Source organism: Hyla sarda, chromosome 1 (genome assembly GCF_029499605.1).
Source record: "Hyla sarda isolate aHylSar1 chromosome 1, aHylSar1.hap1, whole genome shotgun sequence".
Taxonomy (NCBI): domain Eukaryota; kingdom Metazoa; phylum Chordata; class Amphibia; order Anura; family Hylidae; genus Hyla; species Hyla sarda.
The window spans coordinates 388538366-388554120 of NC_079189.1; the positions used below are offsets into that span (position 1 = coordinate 388538366).

At 42.6% G+C, this 15755-nt stretch overlaps 1 protein-coding gene across 1 annotated transcript in view; it reads left to right on the forward strand.

The window, feature by feature from the left end:
- The first annotated feature begins 836 nt into the window (after positions 1–836).
- The window catches only part of LOC130276228 (rho GTPase-activating protein gacHH-like), a 108059-nt gene continuing 93140 nt past the window's right edge, over positions 837–15755 (forward strand). The window contains exons 1-2 of the mRNA XM_056525289.1: positions 837–964; positions 1047–1118. Of these exons, the coding sequence (XP_056381264.1) occupies positions 1057–1118 (62 nt within the window). The 5' untranslated portion in view covers positions 837–964; positions 1047–1056. The remainder of the gene's footprint in view (positions 965–1046; positions 1119–15755) is intronic.

The following is a 15755-nucleotide window of genomic DNA, read 5'->3' on the forward strand; positions in this document are numbered from 1 at the left end:
GACGCAGGCTGTGTCGCTGGTTTTCACCAGAGCTTGCGGGTTGGACTTGGTGCGGCAGGCGACACCCAGGTCGCTACCCCTGGCACGACTCGACCACACAGGCGGCTGAGGAGAAGCATGGTACCAAAGAAATAGGCAGGATGTAGTCAGGCAGGCTAGAGGTCAGTGCAGGCGGCACAGGAGCGTAGTCAGTAGGGTAGCAGAAGGTCAATAGGCTGGCGGCTAGAAACATGATCGGGTCACGGAATACAAAGGTCTGGTACATGGCAAGGAATTACAAGGACTGCTTTCTTTTAGATGCAAGGCAAACAAAGATCTGGCAGGGGTACTAGGGAGGAGCAAAAACTTATAATAAAGGTACAGGTGCGAACACTAATTACGGACGCACTGGCCCTGTGCTGAGGGACAGAGGCCGGGGATGGAGGTGACGGGTGACGGGCTGGGACTCGCATGCGGGTGCGTCCCACGATGCGAATCCCAGCCCCGCCGTGAGCTGACACACGGGGGAATATGCGCTCACGGGCGGTATGTCCGGCCAGGATGCAGCTCGTTACAGTCCTTAAAGGGTCTGCTGCTAACATCTTGTTACTGGATACCAACGGACAGGTGGTATTAATGTTCTGGCTGATAAGTGTACATGAGACACATTTTTCCACACCTGGCACACAGAGATCTGATCTCCTGAACTTGCTGAAGCAAAGAGTATAGCATATCAACTTTACCTGCCATGTGTTACTCTTAGCAGGAAACTGGTCATGCAAATTTCATACATGCTACTGGCCGTCTTTGTTTGCTCTGATCCATGGCAACAAGTGTCAAGTAAAATAAACCATTCATCACAGCTACGGGCCAGTCTTAGTTCTTTATAGCTGTAGTTAGACTTCTTTATACTAAATAGTTTGTATACCTGCTTATCAAGTATTCAGTATAAGCCTGTGCTGGAGACAATAACACATCAAACCTGGTAAGTGACACACGTTTTGTGGTGCTTTGCTATGTATAAGAATTTACATTGTGCTGTCATGCTGTATATTCATTTTTTTAAGCTTGAAGAACATGGCTCTGGCAAGTGGGCATTGGGTACAAAGCAACGTTCTTGGAGATGCACCAAGTCCTCGGTATGTTTAATAACCATTGTATCTGTTATTATTTATTTTATATGTATTAATATGCTCTGTTTATACAGAAAAAGCCACATCTAGATCTGTAGAAGACATGTAAACAAAGTATAGACATTAGGAAAAAGGTTCAAACCCATGTGACATCTATTTTATGTGTTTGTTATTATGTTGTGATAGATTTACATAGGGTTAGACTTTTGTGTTAGGTGTATGCTAAATGTTGTTTCACACATAAAAGGGAAAAATGACACTTTTTCATGCCATTTTTACTGGAGTGTTTTTTTCAGCTCGATGACACCCAACAATTAAATGTATAATTAACTTTAAACAATACTTTAAAAAAAAAAAAAAAAAAAACATTGTGCTTTTTTCACTTTTAGTGTCTTCAGGCATTTTTTCCCCAAAATGCAGGATGCTTTAGGTATTGTCTTTTTTTAAGGAATTTTTCAACATTTGTTCCTATAGGACATGAAAAGTATCTGAACACAGGAGCATTTTTTTACATTTACTGTTTTCTCTGCGCTAACAAAGAAGTTTAATATTTTCTTAATCGGACAACTTTATTTGCACATGTGGCAATCTTACAAGCAGGTAATGATGTTGCACTTGGCAACTAATCTGCTTAAAAAGGGCATAATCTTAATGGAAATAAAAAAAATAGGAACTGATTGTTTTACTAAATAGGGGTAACATCACTGTATTCCTTTGTAATGGCGTTAGCCTATGCTCTAGAAAACTTTACATGTAGAAACTATCATGCAAAAATAAAACTCCATAGATCAAGCATTACAATAAAAAAACAAGTATTAAAGGGGTACTCCACTACCCCAGCGTCCGGAACATTTCGTTCCGAACACTGGGTGCGGAGGTCATGTCACAGCCACGCCCCTGGTGACATCAAGCCATGCCCCCTCAATGCAAGTCTCCCATAGACTTGCATTTAGGGGGCATGGCGTGATGTCAGGAGGGGGAGTGGCCTTTACATCACGACCCCCGCAGCCCCCACCCAACGTTCCGAACTAAATGTTCTAGATGCTAGGGCAGTGGAGTACCCCATTAACCCCTTAACGACCATGAGCGTACTTCATACCCGGCAGGTCCCGATTGCTATCAGCAGCCAGGACCCACAGCTAATACTGGACATTGTCTGTCGCTCTGATGTCCGGTATTAACCCTTTAGATCAAAGTTGACTGCAGTGTCTAAAAAGGGGGGGGGGGGAAAGTGTTGCTGGTTGGCTCAGTGAGCTGTTTGGGACCCCCGCAGTGTCCAGAACAGCTGAGAGGACAGCGGGAGGGTGCTTACCTTGTCTCCCGCCGTCTGATCGTCACTCTGCTACTCCATGCCTGAGATCCAGGCTGGAGCAGCAATGCACCGATAACACTGATCAATGCAATGCTATGGCTTTGCATTGATCAGTGTCTGCAATCAAGGTATTGCATGTTATTGTCCCCTATGGGGGCTATAACATAAAAAAAAAAAAAAGTGTAAAAAAATTGTTATTAAATGTGATTTAACCCCTTCCCTAATAAAAGTTTGAATCACCCTCCTTTTCCCATAAAAAAATATGTAAATAAAAATAAACATATTTATAAATAAACACGGTTAATGACGTACACGTAAAAAAATTCAAAAGTCCAAATTTGCGTATTTTTGGTCACTTTGTATACCCTTGTATAAAAGGTGATCAAAAAGTCCCATCAAAACGTTAATGGTACCGATAAAAACTTCAGATCATGGTGCAAAAAATTAGCCCTTATATATCCCTATAAAAAACGTTATAGGGGTCAGAAGATGGGAATTTTACACCTACTGATTTTGGTGCATGTAATTATTTTTTTAAAGTTGTAAAATAAAATAAAACCTATATAAATTAAGTATCCTTGTAACCATATGGACGTACAGAATAAAGATATGGTGTCATTTTCGAAAAGTGAACTGCGTAGAATCGAAAGCCCCCAAAAGATACAAAATGGCATTTTTTTTTTATTTTGTCCCACAAATATTTTTTTTCTGGTTTTGTTGTAAATTTTGTGGCAAAATGATTGATGTCAGTAGAAACTACAACTGGTGACGCAAAAAATAAGCCCTCATATGGGTCTGTAGGTGCAAAATTGAAAAGTGTTATCATTTTTAGGAGGTGATGAAGAAAAAAACGAAAATGAAAAAACTGAAAAATCCTGCGTCCTTAAGGGGTTAAACCACTAACAGTAAAGTCTGTTTCTGTGTTGTTATGAATGGGAGGTGTATGAAAAGATGGCCATAAGCATTAAATAGAAGTTGATGAAAATGGACGATTTCATCCAAAATGATTGTTAGTTGGGTGAAATTTCACTATGAATGATAGTATTATCCCACTGATGACTATTATCATCTGAAAATAAGTCAATTGTATTTGAAGTTTTTGTCTTAGAGTTGAATTAAAGGGGTACTCCGGTGGAAAAGTTTTTTTCTTTTTAAATAAACTGGTGCCAGAAAGTTAAACAGGTTTGTAAATTACTTCTATTTAAAAATCTTAATCCCTCCAGTACTTTTTGGCAGCTGTATGGTACAGAGGAAATTCTTTTCTTTTTGAATTGTCTTTTTTGTCTTGTCCACAGTGCTCTCTGCTGACACCTCTGTCCATGTCAGGAACTGTCCAGAGCAGCATAGGTTTGCTATGGAGATTTTCTCCTGCTCTGGACAGTTCCTGATACAGGCATCAGGTGTCAGCAGAGAGCACCATGTACAAGACAAAAAAGAAATTCAAAAAGAAAATAATTTCCTCTGTAGCAATCAGCTGCAAATAAGTACTGTAAGGACAAATATTTTTTAATAGAAGTAAGTTACAAATCTGTTTAACTTTCTGGCACCACTTGATTAAAAAAAAAAGTGTTTTCCACCGGAGTACCCCATTAAATATCTTTTGCTAAGGAAAGTTTTTTTGTTCGTGAACAATCTTTCGGGAAAGAATATCCTTTGAATATTCCCAGAAAGATTGTTCATTCTTCACCTGGTATCGGTATACTGCAATTTTAGTATAACTCTGACTGAACCATCAACCTACTTTTATGTAATGTGTACAACCACCTTTACCCCACTGGCCATAAGACGTCAGATATTGTGCTATGGAGTAGACCATCTAATTTTACCAGGCATACCTGGCAAGAAATGTATCTCATCAATAGGTCATTCTATACAAATGCTGTCACTGTAGCTTTTTCTAGCCCTTTTATCCCAACAGGTACTGTAAATTATTATTATGTTACAACTTATTCTAAAGTCTATCCTGTTTTTACTGTAAATCGCACCTTAGTATTATTTCCCAACCCTGAGTTTTGTCTTCTGATTACTTAGACCTTGAGCAACTTTCTATTGTAAACTGGAGTCTCACAAACTAACAGGCTGTAAAAGATTTTGAAGCAAGATGGCAAAGTGCCCAATGAATAAAATATATTGTAATTTATTTAAGACATCTTCTCTGTCTTAGCTTTTTAAGATGACCCGAGTCATTTACACCTACAAAAGTTACAGTAGCCTCTGTTAAATCCATTCACATTTCTCACGACTTACTGTGCATAAAAAAATTCTATATAATATAGTGTTACTTACACTATTTGTTTACTTGGAACATATAGTAAAGGGAATTTCATCCAGTAGCCATCAGTTGTCATAGTACTGTCAGCCTGGGTTCACACATATAGGAAGCAATTTATCAAAGAATTTACATACTTTTTGGGGTTAAGAAGATAGATTAAAGGGGTACTCTCCTGAAAAACATTTTTTTTTACATCAACTGGTGCCAGAAAGGTTTGTAAATTACTTCTATTTCAAAATCTTAATCCTTCTAGTACTTATCAGCTTCTATTTGCTCCACAGGAAGTTCTTTTCTTTTTGAATTTCCTTTCTGTCTGCCCACAGTGCTCTCTGCTGACATCTCTGTTCATTTTAGGAACTGTCCAGAATAGGAGCAAATCCCTATAGCAAACCTCTCCTGCTCCAGACAGTTCCTAAAATGGACAGAGGTGTCAGCAGAGAGCACTGTGGTCAGACTGAACAGGAAATTCAAAAAGAAAATAACTTCCTGTGGAGCAATGAGAAGCTGATAAGTACTAGAAGGATTAAGATTTTTAAATAGATGTAATTTACAAATCTGTTTAATTTTCAGGCACCAGTTGATTTAAAAAAAAATATATAAAGTTTTCCAGGGGAGTACCCCTTTAACTTGTCGCATGATATGTCTCAGTGTTAAACTTGCAACTTATTCTGTCACTTTTGCTTTAGAAGCTTTTTCAAAAATTCTGTGGTCAGGAATTTGCAATGGTCAGGAATTAATCATAGCAATTTGTCACACAATTTGCTGGAAATCTACACCAACCAAGACCTCGTAAAGAAAACTGACTGTGGACAACATGATTAAAAAGTTGCAAAAGTTTCAGAGAAGGCAACATACAAAGTGGAGTACTGAAGTAAAAAATGTGTACCAGCACCATATTTATCACATGCCCTGCACGATTTAATAAATTTGGTGCACATACACAGTTTCTACTACACAAATTAATGAAATAAAAAGACGTTCACCTACACCACTCTTGATAAATTCCCCATAGTATTTTGGTCAGTGTTTAACCCATTAATGACAATGGACATACATTTACATCCATTGCTTCCTCCCGGTGTGTGAAGCGCGCTCAGGAGCTAGTGGGTCCCTGTTGCTATCAGCAATCAGGACCAGCGGCTAATGCTGGACATCGCCGATCGGGCTGATGTCTGGCATTAACCCTTTATACACTACAATCAAAGTTGATTGCTCAGCTCAGTGAGCTTCTGTCGCGTTGGTCCCGATCAGCTGAGCCATGACAGGCTGGAGCAATGTTGTGTAATGTCAAAGGATTGAACATTGTATGCAATCTAATGATTACATGTTACATTCCCCTATAGGGACTGAAAAAAAGTATAAAAATTTAAATAAAGTTAATAATAGAAGTTTGAATCACCCCCCCCCCTTTCATGTTTAATAAATAATGTCCAAACTACTGTATTAAAATCTAATGTTAATTACGCTAAACGGCGTATTTTTTGCATATTTTTGTAAACTTTATGTATCATAAAAACATCATGAAAAGCGATAGCAGGTAGACAGAGTTTGTAGGAGACAGGGTTGATTTTTTTGTAGAATCTGGAAGGGACCAAGGTAGCGAGGACCGAGCTTGTAACAGAGGATCTTGAAGCGGATGTACTTGGATGAAAGCCACACCATGTCACCAGGAGAGAAGGACAGAGGAGTCTTCTAATTTTATCCACTTGTGCCTTCATGCGTGAAGAAGCCTGAGATAATGACTGTCGGGTCAGTTGCCAGATGGTAGAGAAGTCACAGACCAGCTCATCAAAAGCAGGCACACCGGAGGAGACTGGGAGAAGAAGAGGAGGACAGAGATGGAGTCCGTAGACAACAAAAAAGGGAGATAACCTCGTGGACTCGGAATCTTTATGATTATATGAGAAGTCAGCCCAGGGAAGATGGTCAACCCAATCATCTTGGCGAGCTGAAACAAAATGCCGAAGATAAGTCTCTAGGATTTGATTAACCCTCTCCACCTGACCATTGGACTGAGGGTTGTAGGCCGAGGAGACACCCAGATTGATGTCCAGATGGTTAAAAAAGGGCTCGTCGGAACTTAGAAACAAACTGCAACCTCGATCCGAAACGATATGCTGAGGAATACCATGTAAACGATAGACATGCAACAAGAAGTACTTCCCCAGCTGTGGGGCAGAAGGAAGAACTGGTAGAGAAATGAACTGAGCCATCTTGGAAAATCGATCTACAATGACCCAGATGACAGTGTTATTATGAGATGGTGGCCAATCGGTGATGAAATCCATGGCCATATGGGACCAGGGAGTCTCTGAAATGGGTAAAGGCTGTAAGAGTCCTGCAGGTCTCTGTCAAGGAGTTTTGTCATGGGCACAAGTTTCACAGGAAGAAACAAAATCAGAAACATCACCTTCAAGATGGGGTCACCAGTAGTGCCGGGAGATAAGAAGTAGAGTCTTGTGTATTCCAGGATGTCCTGCTGTCAAGGAAGAATGACCCCATTTCAGGACCTTGCGTCTCAATCTGGCAGGCACAAAGGATTTTACCGGAGGAACTTGCTGAATCTCAGCAGGAGCTGCAGGAATCAAATGGTTAGGAGGAATAATATGCCTAGGCGTAGAGTCCAAACCAATGACGTCGGAGGACCTGGAGAGAGCATCAGCCCTGATGTTCTTGTCTACTGGATGGAAATGAATGAAGAAGTTGAACCTGGAAAAGAACAGTGACCACCTTTCCTGGCGGGGGTTCAAACGCTGAGAAGACTGAAGGTATAGAAGATTCTTATGGTCGGAGTAGATGCTGACCGGATGAGAAGAACCTTCCAATAAATGTAATTATTCCTCTAAAGCTAGCTTGATAGCGAGGAAATCACAATCTCCAATGGATCAGCAGGAGAGAAGGTCTTGGAGACGAACCCACAAGTAACACTCTTGCCCTTGGCATTTTTCTGAATAACAACGGCACCAGCTCCAATAGATGAGGCATCAACCTCAAAAGCAAAGGGCCTCTCCGGATGAGGTCTTGTAAGCACAGGAGCAAAGGCAAATGCAGATTTTAAACGGGAGAAGGCCTCTTTAGCCTCTTGAGGCCAAGACTTAGATTTAGATGTCTTCTTAGTGAGAGCCACAATTGGAGCAACCACAGATGAAAAATGTGGGATAAATTGACGATAATAGTTTGTGAATCCCAGAAAGCGTTGAATAACACGTAGGCCCGAAGAACGAGGCCAATCCAATACTACAGACAATTTATCTGAATCCATCTGCAGGCCCTGGTGAGAGACAATGTAGCCAAGAAATGGAAGACTAGATTTCTTGAACAGGCATTTCTCCAGTTTGGCATAGAGATGATTCTTCTGTATTCGCTGAAGAACCAGATGAACATGAGTACAATTCTCCTCTAAGTTGGAGAAGATCAGGATGTCATCTAGGTATACGACAACAACGACAACACAGGTGTAGAGAAGATCACGGAAGATATCATTGACAAACTCTTGAAAAATGGCTGGAGCATTGCAGAGACCAAATGGAATTACGAGATACTCAAAATGTCCATCACGAGTATTGAAGGCCGTTTTCCATTCATCTCCCTTACGGATACGAATGAGGTTATACGCACCGCGTAAGTCCAACTTGGAGAAGACCTTGGCACCACGTAGACAGTCAAAAAGTTCTGAGATAAGAGGTAGAGGGTAACAGTTCTTGACCGTGATTTTGTTAAATCCCCTGTAGTCAATGCATGGACGGAGTGAGCCATCCATCTTTCCAACAATGAAGAAACCAGCTCCAGCAGGAGAAGAGGACTTAGAGATAAATCCCTTTTTGAGATTCTCTTCGCTATACTCAGCCATGGCTTTGGTCTCAGGAACCGATAGAGGGTATATCCTTCCATGATAAGGAGTGGTACCAGGCAGAAGATCAATAGGGCAGTCGTAAGGACGATGTGGAGGCAGAGACTTAGCCTGTTTCTTGCAGAAAACGTCAGAGAAATCCTGGTAAGGTCATGGCAGACCAGGTAAAGGAGGAGGATGAAATTTTTTTTAGACTGAACTGATTGGAGGCAAAGATTTTGACAGGATTGTCACCAGCGAATAATTTCTCCAGTTCTCCAGGCACGTGCGGGTTCCTCAAAGACACAGTGAAATTCTGTCAGTAAAGTGGTCAAGTTGAAAGCTACTGGATCCCCACAGTCCCAAAGAGGTATAGCCCAGGTCAGTGCTTTTCCGGACAGTGGACTAATGACAAAGGCCACCTTCGCATGTTCCGTCGGAAACAGTTCACACATGAGCTCCAAGTGCATGGAGCACTGTGTAATGAAGCCTCTGCATGACTTGGAATCCCCCTCATATTTGGAACGTAATGGCAGACGTAGCTGGGAACCAGAAGACACTGCAGAAGCTAGAGGTGGGAGTGGGCCAGGTTGCGGTACCTGCTGCTGATGCAAGGCCAAAAGCTGTTGCATCATAGCTGAAAGTTGAGAAAGTTGCTGTGCCTGTCGGACAAACTGCTGTTACTGACGTACCACAACGGAGGGAAGATCCAAGACTTCAGGCAGGGCTACCTCAGCGGGATCCATGGCCAGATTTTACTGTAACACTCACGTTTCAGAACACAGGAACTCCGGTGGATGTGAATCCGATGGACCTGTGTGGCAGATGAATCGGACCGTACCAGGGAGCGGAGTCTAAGTAGGCTCGACCACACAGGCGGCTGAGGAGATGCGAGGCACAGGAGCAATAAGGCAGCTCGTAGTCAGGATAGCAGAAGATCAAGGCAGGCGGCAAAGTAGCATAGTCAAGACATAGCAACAGGTCAGTAGGCAGCCGGCAGTGGAGCAAGGTCAAGTCACAGAGCAAAGGATCAGATACACGGTAAGGCAACTCTCAGGAATGCTTTCTCTCAGGCACAAGGCCACAAAGATCCGGCAGGGAAGTGACAAAGGTGGAGGTATTTATCAATGAGCCACAGGTGAATTACACTAAAGAGCGCACTGGCCCTTTAAATCTTAAAGCTCCGGTGCACACGTGCCCTAGGGGGGAGGCAGAGCCTGCGGCAGGAGAAGCACCAGGTGAGTGACGGACTGGGGCTCGCATTCAGGCGCGGCCCACAATGCGAGTCATAGCCCCTCCAGCAGCAGCAGGTAACGGGGCTATACGCTAACGGCTAACGTGTGCGGCCGGAGCGCATAACGTAACAAATGGTACCAATAAATTCTACAGATCATGGCGCAAAAAATTAGCTTTCGTACATCCTCGTATAAGGAAAAATGAAAAAAAGTTATAGGGGTCAGAAGAGGACAATTTTAACCCCTTAACCCCTTCCCGGCCTATGACATACCTGTACGTCATGGGTGGCAAGGTGTTCCCAACCCATGACATACAGGTACGTCATGAACATTTTTGCCGCTACTCGCGGCATCCCGCAGCGCCCGGAAAGATGGTGGCTATCACTGATAGTCAGCCATCTTACCATGCGACCGCGGGGGGTTTCATCCCCCCCCCCCCCCAGCGATCGCTGCTATCAGCTGGTCAAATCTGACTAGCTGATAGCAGCGTTTCGCTATGAAAATACTTAGCAGCGCGGTGTGTGAGTCCCGATCACGGGGATCGGGACACATACCGCTCTGCTAAGTGTCCCTGACCCGTCCCCCGGTGTCACTTACCCGTCCGAGCGGTGTCCCGAGCGGTCCCGGCGCGAGCGACGTCCTCCAGGCGGTCCCGGCGGCGCTGCGTCCCGGAGGTGAGTTTCCGGCAGCAGTGCGGCATCTTCATTGGCAGCAGTGAGATCGCTGTAAAGCCATCTCACTGCTGCCTCTGGGAGTTTCAAAACTGCAACTCCCAGCATGCCCAGACAGCCTTTGGCTTTCTGGGCATGCTGGGAGTTGTAGTTTTGCAACATCTGGAGGTCCTCAGTTTGGAGACCACTGTATAATGGTCTCCAATCTGTGCTCTTCCAGATGTTGCAAAACTACAAATCTCAGCATGCTCAGTCTTTCCAGGCATGCTGGGAGTTGTAGTTCTCTAACATCTGGAAGAGCACAGATTGGAGACCATTATACAGTGGTCTCCAAACTGTGGACCTCCAGATGTTGCAAAACTACAACTCCCAGCGTGCCCAGACTGCCCAAGCATGCTGGAAGTTGTAGTTCGGCAACATCTGATCCTTCAGATATTGCCGAACTACAACTTCCAGCATGCCTGGGCAGTCTGGGCATGCTGGGAGTTGTAGTTTTGCAACAACTGGAGGCACACTAGTTGGGAAACATTGTCCGTTTCCTACCTCAGTGCCTCCCGCTGTTGCAATTGTTGCAAAACTATAACTCCCAGCATGCACTGACAGACCATGCATGCTGGGAGTTGTAGTTTTGCAACAGCTTGAGGCACACTGGTTTGGAAACACTAAGTTTGGTTGCAAAACACTTGAAAGTTTATTACTTAACTTAATTACCAAACCAGTGTTCCTCCAGCTGTTGCAAAACTACAACTCCCAGCATGCACGGACAGCCAAAGGGCATGCTCGGAGTTTGCAACAGCTGGATGTTTGCCCCCTCCCCCCAATGTGAATGTACAGGGTACGCTTACATGGGCGGAGGTTTACAGTGAGTGCTGCAAGTTTGAGATGGCGCAAATTTTGCGCTGCAGCTCAAACTTCCAGCGGCAAACTTGCTGTGAACCTCTGCCCATGTGACTGTACCCTAAAAACACTACACTACACTGACACTAACCTAAAATAAAAAGTAAAAAACACTACATATACACATACCCCTACACAGCCCCCCTCCCCTCCCCCAAAAAAAAGAAAAACGTCTGGTATGCTACTGTTTCCAAAACGAAGCCTCCAGCTGTTGCAAAATAATAACTCCCAGTATTGCCGGACAGCCATTGACTGTCCAGGCATGCTGGGAGTTTTGCAACAGCTGGAGGCACCCTGTTTGGGAATCATTGGCATAGAATACCCCTATGTCCACCCCTATGCAAATCCCTAATTTAGGCCTCAAATGCGCATGGCGCTCTCACACTTTGGAGCCCTGGGGTATCGCCGTACTCGGGAGAAATTGTCTTACAAATTTGGGGGGGCTTTTTCTTCTTAAACCCCTTATGAAAAGGTGAAGTTGGGGTCTACACCAGAATGTTAGTGTAAAAAAATAATTTTTTTACAATGACATGCTGTTGTTGCCCTATACTTTTCATTTTCACAAGAGGTAAAAGGGAAAAAAAAAACTCTAAATTTGTAATGCAATTTCTCCCGAGTACGGAGATACCCCATATGTGGGCGCAAAGTGCTCTGGGGACGCACAACAAGGCCCAGAAGGGAGAGTGTACCATGTACATTTGAGGTGATTTGCACAGGGGTGGCTGATTGTTACAGCAGTTCTGACAAACGCAAAACAATAAATATCCATATGTGACCCCATTTTGGAAACTACACCCCTCACGGAATGTAATAAGGGGTGCAGTGAGCATTTACACCCCACTGGTGTATGACAGATTTTTGGAACAGTGGTCTGTGAAAATGAAAAATAAAATTTTTGATTTGCACAGTCCACTGTTTCAAATATCTGTCAAACGCCAGTGGGGTGTAAATGCTCACTGCACCCCTTATTAAATTCCATGAGGGGTATAGTTTCCAAAATGGGGTCACATGTGGGGGGGTCCACTGTTCTGGCACCATAGGGGCTTCCTAAATGGGACATGCCCCCCAAAAACCCTTTCAGAAAAACTCACTCTCCAAAATCCCATTGTCGCTCCTTCCCTTCTGAGCCCTCTACTGCGCCCGTCGAACACTTTACATACGCATATGAGGTATTTCCTTACTCAAGAGAAATTGGGTTACAAATTTTAGGGTGATTTCTCTCCTTTTACCCCTTGTAAAAATTCAAAAATTGGGTCTACAAGAAAATGCGAGTGTAAAAAATTAAGATTTAGAATTTTCTCCTTCACTTTGCTGCTATTCCTGTGAAACACCTAAAGGGTTAAAACACTTACTGAATGTCATTTTGAATACTTTGGGGGGGGGGTGCAGTTTTTATAATGGGGTCATTTATGGGGTATTTCTAATATGAAAACCCTTAAAATCCACTTCCAACCTGAACTGGGCCCTGAAAAATTACGATTTTGAAAATCTTGAGAAAAATTGGAAAATTGATGCGGAACTTTGAAGCCCTCTGGTGTCTTCCAAAAGTAAAAACTTGTCAATTTTTTTTATGCAAACACAAAGTAGACATATTGTATATGTGAATCAATATGTAATTTATTTGGAATATCCATTTTCCTTTCAAGCAGAGACTTTCAAAGTTAGAAAAATGCTACATTTTCAAAATTTTCATGAAATTTTTAGATTTTTTACCAAGAAAGGATGCAAATATCAGTGAAATTTTACCAATAACATAAAGTAGAATATGTCACGAAAAAACAATCTCAGAATCAGAATGATAAGTAAAAGCATTCCAGAGTTATTAATGTTTAAAGTGACAGTAATCAGATTTTCAAAAAATGCCCAGGTCCTGAAGGTGAAAAATGGGCTGGGTCATGAAGGGGTTAAGGACCCAGCCATTTTACACCTTAGGACCCGGCCATTTTTTGCACAGCTGACCACTGTCACTTTAAACATTAATAACTCTGGAATGCTTTTACTTATCATTCTGATTCCGAGAGTTTTTTCGTGACATATTCTACTTTAACATAGTGGTAACATTTTGTGGTATCTTGCATCCTTTCTTGGTGAAAAATCCCAAAATTTGATGAAAAATTTGAAAATTTAGCATTTTTCTAATTTTGAAGCTCTCAGCTTGTAAGGAAAATGGATATTCCAAATCATTTTTATTTTTATTCACATTTTCAATATGTCTACTTTATGTTTGCATCATAAAATTGACAAGTTTTTACTTTTGGAAGACACCAAAGGGCTTCAAAGTTCAGCAGCAATTTTCCAATTTTTCACAAAATTTCCAAACTCACAATTTTTCAGGGACCAGTTCAGGTTTGAAGTGGATTTGAAGGGTCTTCATATTAGAAATACCCCACAAATGACCCCATTATAAAAACTGCACCCCCCAAAGTATTAAAAATGACATTCAGTCAGCGTTTTAACCCTTTAGGTCTTTCAAAGGAATAACAGCAAAGTGAAGGAGAAAATTCACAATCTCCATTTTTTACACTCGCATGTTCTTGTAGACCCAATTTTTGAATTTTTACAAGGGGTAAAAGGAGAAAATGTATACTTATATTTGTGGCCCAATTTCTCTCGATTAAGGACATACCTCATATGTCTATGTGAATTGTTCGGCGGGCGCAGTAGAGGGCTCAGAAGCGAAGGAGCGACAAGGGGATTTTGGAGAGTACTTTTTTTAAAATGGTTTTTGGGGGGCATGTTGCATTTAGGAAGCCCCTATGGTGCCAGAACAGCATAAATCCCCCACATGGCATACCATTTTGGAAACTAGACCCCTTGAGGTACGTAACAAGGAATAAAGTGAGCCTTAATACCCCACAGGGGTTTCACGACTTTTGCATATGTAAAAAAATAAAAATAAAATTTCACTAAAATGTGTGTTTCCCCCCAAATTTTACATTTTTGCAAGGGTTAATAGCAGAAAATACCCCCCAACCATTGTAACCCCATCTCTTCTGAGTATGGCGGTACCCCATAAGTTGACCTGAAGTGTACTATGGGTGAACTACAATGCTCAGAAGAGAAGGAGTCATATTTGGCTTTTTGAGAGCAAATTTTGCTCGGGGGCATGTCGCATTTAGGAAGCCCCTATGGTGCCAGGACAGCAAAAAAAAAAACACATGGCATACCATTTTGGAAACTAGACCCTTTGTGGAACGTAACAAGAAATAAAGTGAGCCTTAATACCCCACAGGGGTTTCACGACTTTTGCATACGTAAAAAAAAAATTAACTAAAAAGGTGTGTTTCCCCCCCAAATTTCAAATTTTTGCAAGGGTTAATAGCAGAAAATACCCCCCAAAATTTGTAACCACATCTCTTCTGAGTATGGAGGTACCCCATAAGTTGACCTGAAGTGCCCTACGGGTGAACTACAATGCTCAGAAGAGAAGGAGTCATATTTGGCTTTTTGAGAGAAAATTTTGCTCGGGGGGCATGTCGCATTTAGGAAGCCCATCTGGTGCCAGGACAGCAAAATAACCCCCACACGGCTTACCATTTTGGAAACTAGACCCCTTGAGGAACGTAACAAGGCGTAAAGTGAGCATTTACCCCCCACTGGAATCTGTCATATCTTTGGAACAGAGGGCTGTACAAAATTTTTAATTTGCACAGCCCACTGTTCCAAAGATCTGTCAGACACCTGTGGGGTGTAAATTCTCACTGCACCCCTCATTACATTCCGTGAGGGGTGTAGTTTCCGAAATGGGGTCACATGTGTTTTTTTTTTTTTTTTTTTTCGTTTGTCAAAACCGCTGTAACAATCAGCCACCCCTGTGCAAATCACCTCAAATGTACATGGCACACTCTCCCTTCTGGGCCTTGTTGTGCGCCCCCAGAGCACTTTGCGCCCACATATGGGGTATCTCTGTAGTCGGGAGAAATTGCGTTACAAATTTTGGGGGGCTTTTTTCCCCTTTACCTCTTGTCAAAATGAAAAGTATAGGGCAACACCAGCATGTTAGTGTAAAAAGTTTATTTTTTTACACTAACATGCTGGTGTAGACCCCAACTTCACCTTTTCATAAGGGGTGAAAGGAGAAAAAGACCCCCAAGATTTGTTAGGCAATTTCTCCCGAGTACGGCGATACCCCATATGTGACCCTAAACTGTTGCCTTGAAATTTGACAGGGCTCCGAATTGAGAGCGCCATGTGCATTTGAGGCCTGAATTAGGGATTTGCATAGGGGTGGACATACGGGTATTCTACGCCAGTGATTCCCAAACAGGGTGCCTCCAGCTGTTGCAAAACTCCCAGCATGCCTGGACAGTCAACGGCTGTCCGGCAATACTGGGAGTTGTTGTTTTGCAACAGCTGGAGGCTCCATTTTGGAAAGAGTGGCGTACCAGACTTTTTCATTTTTATTGGGGAGGGGAGGGGGGCTGTGT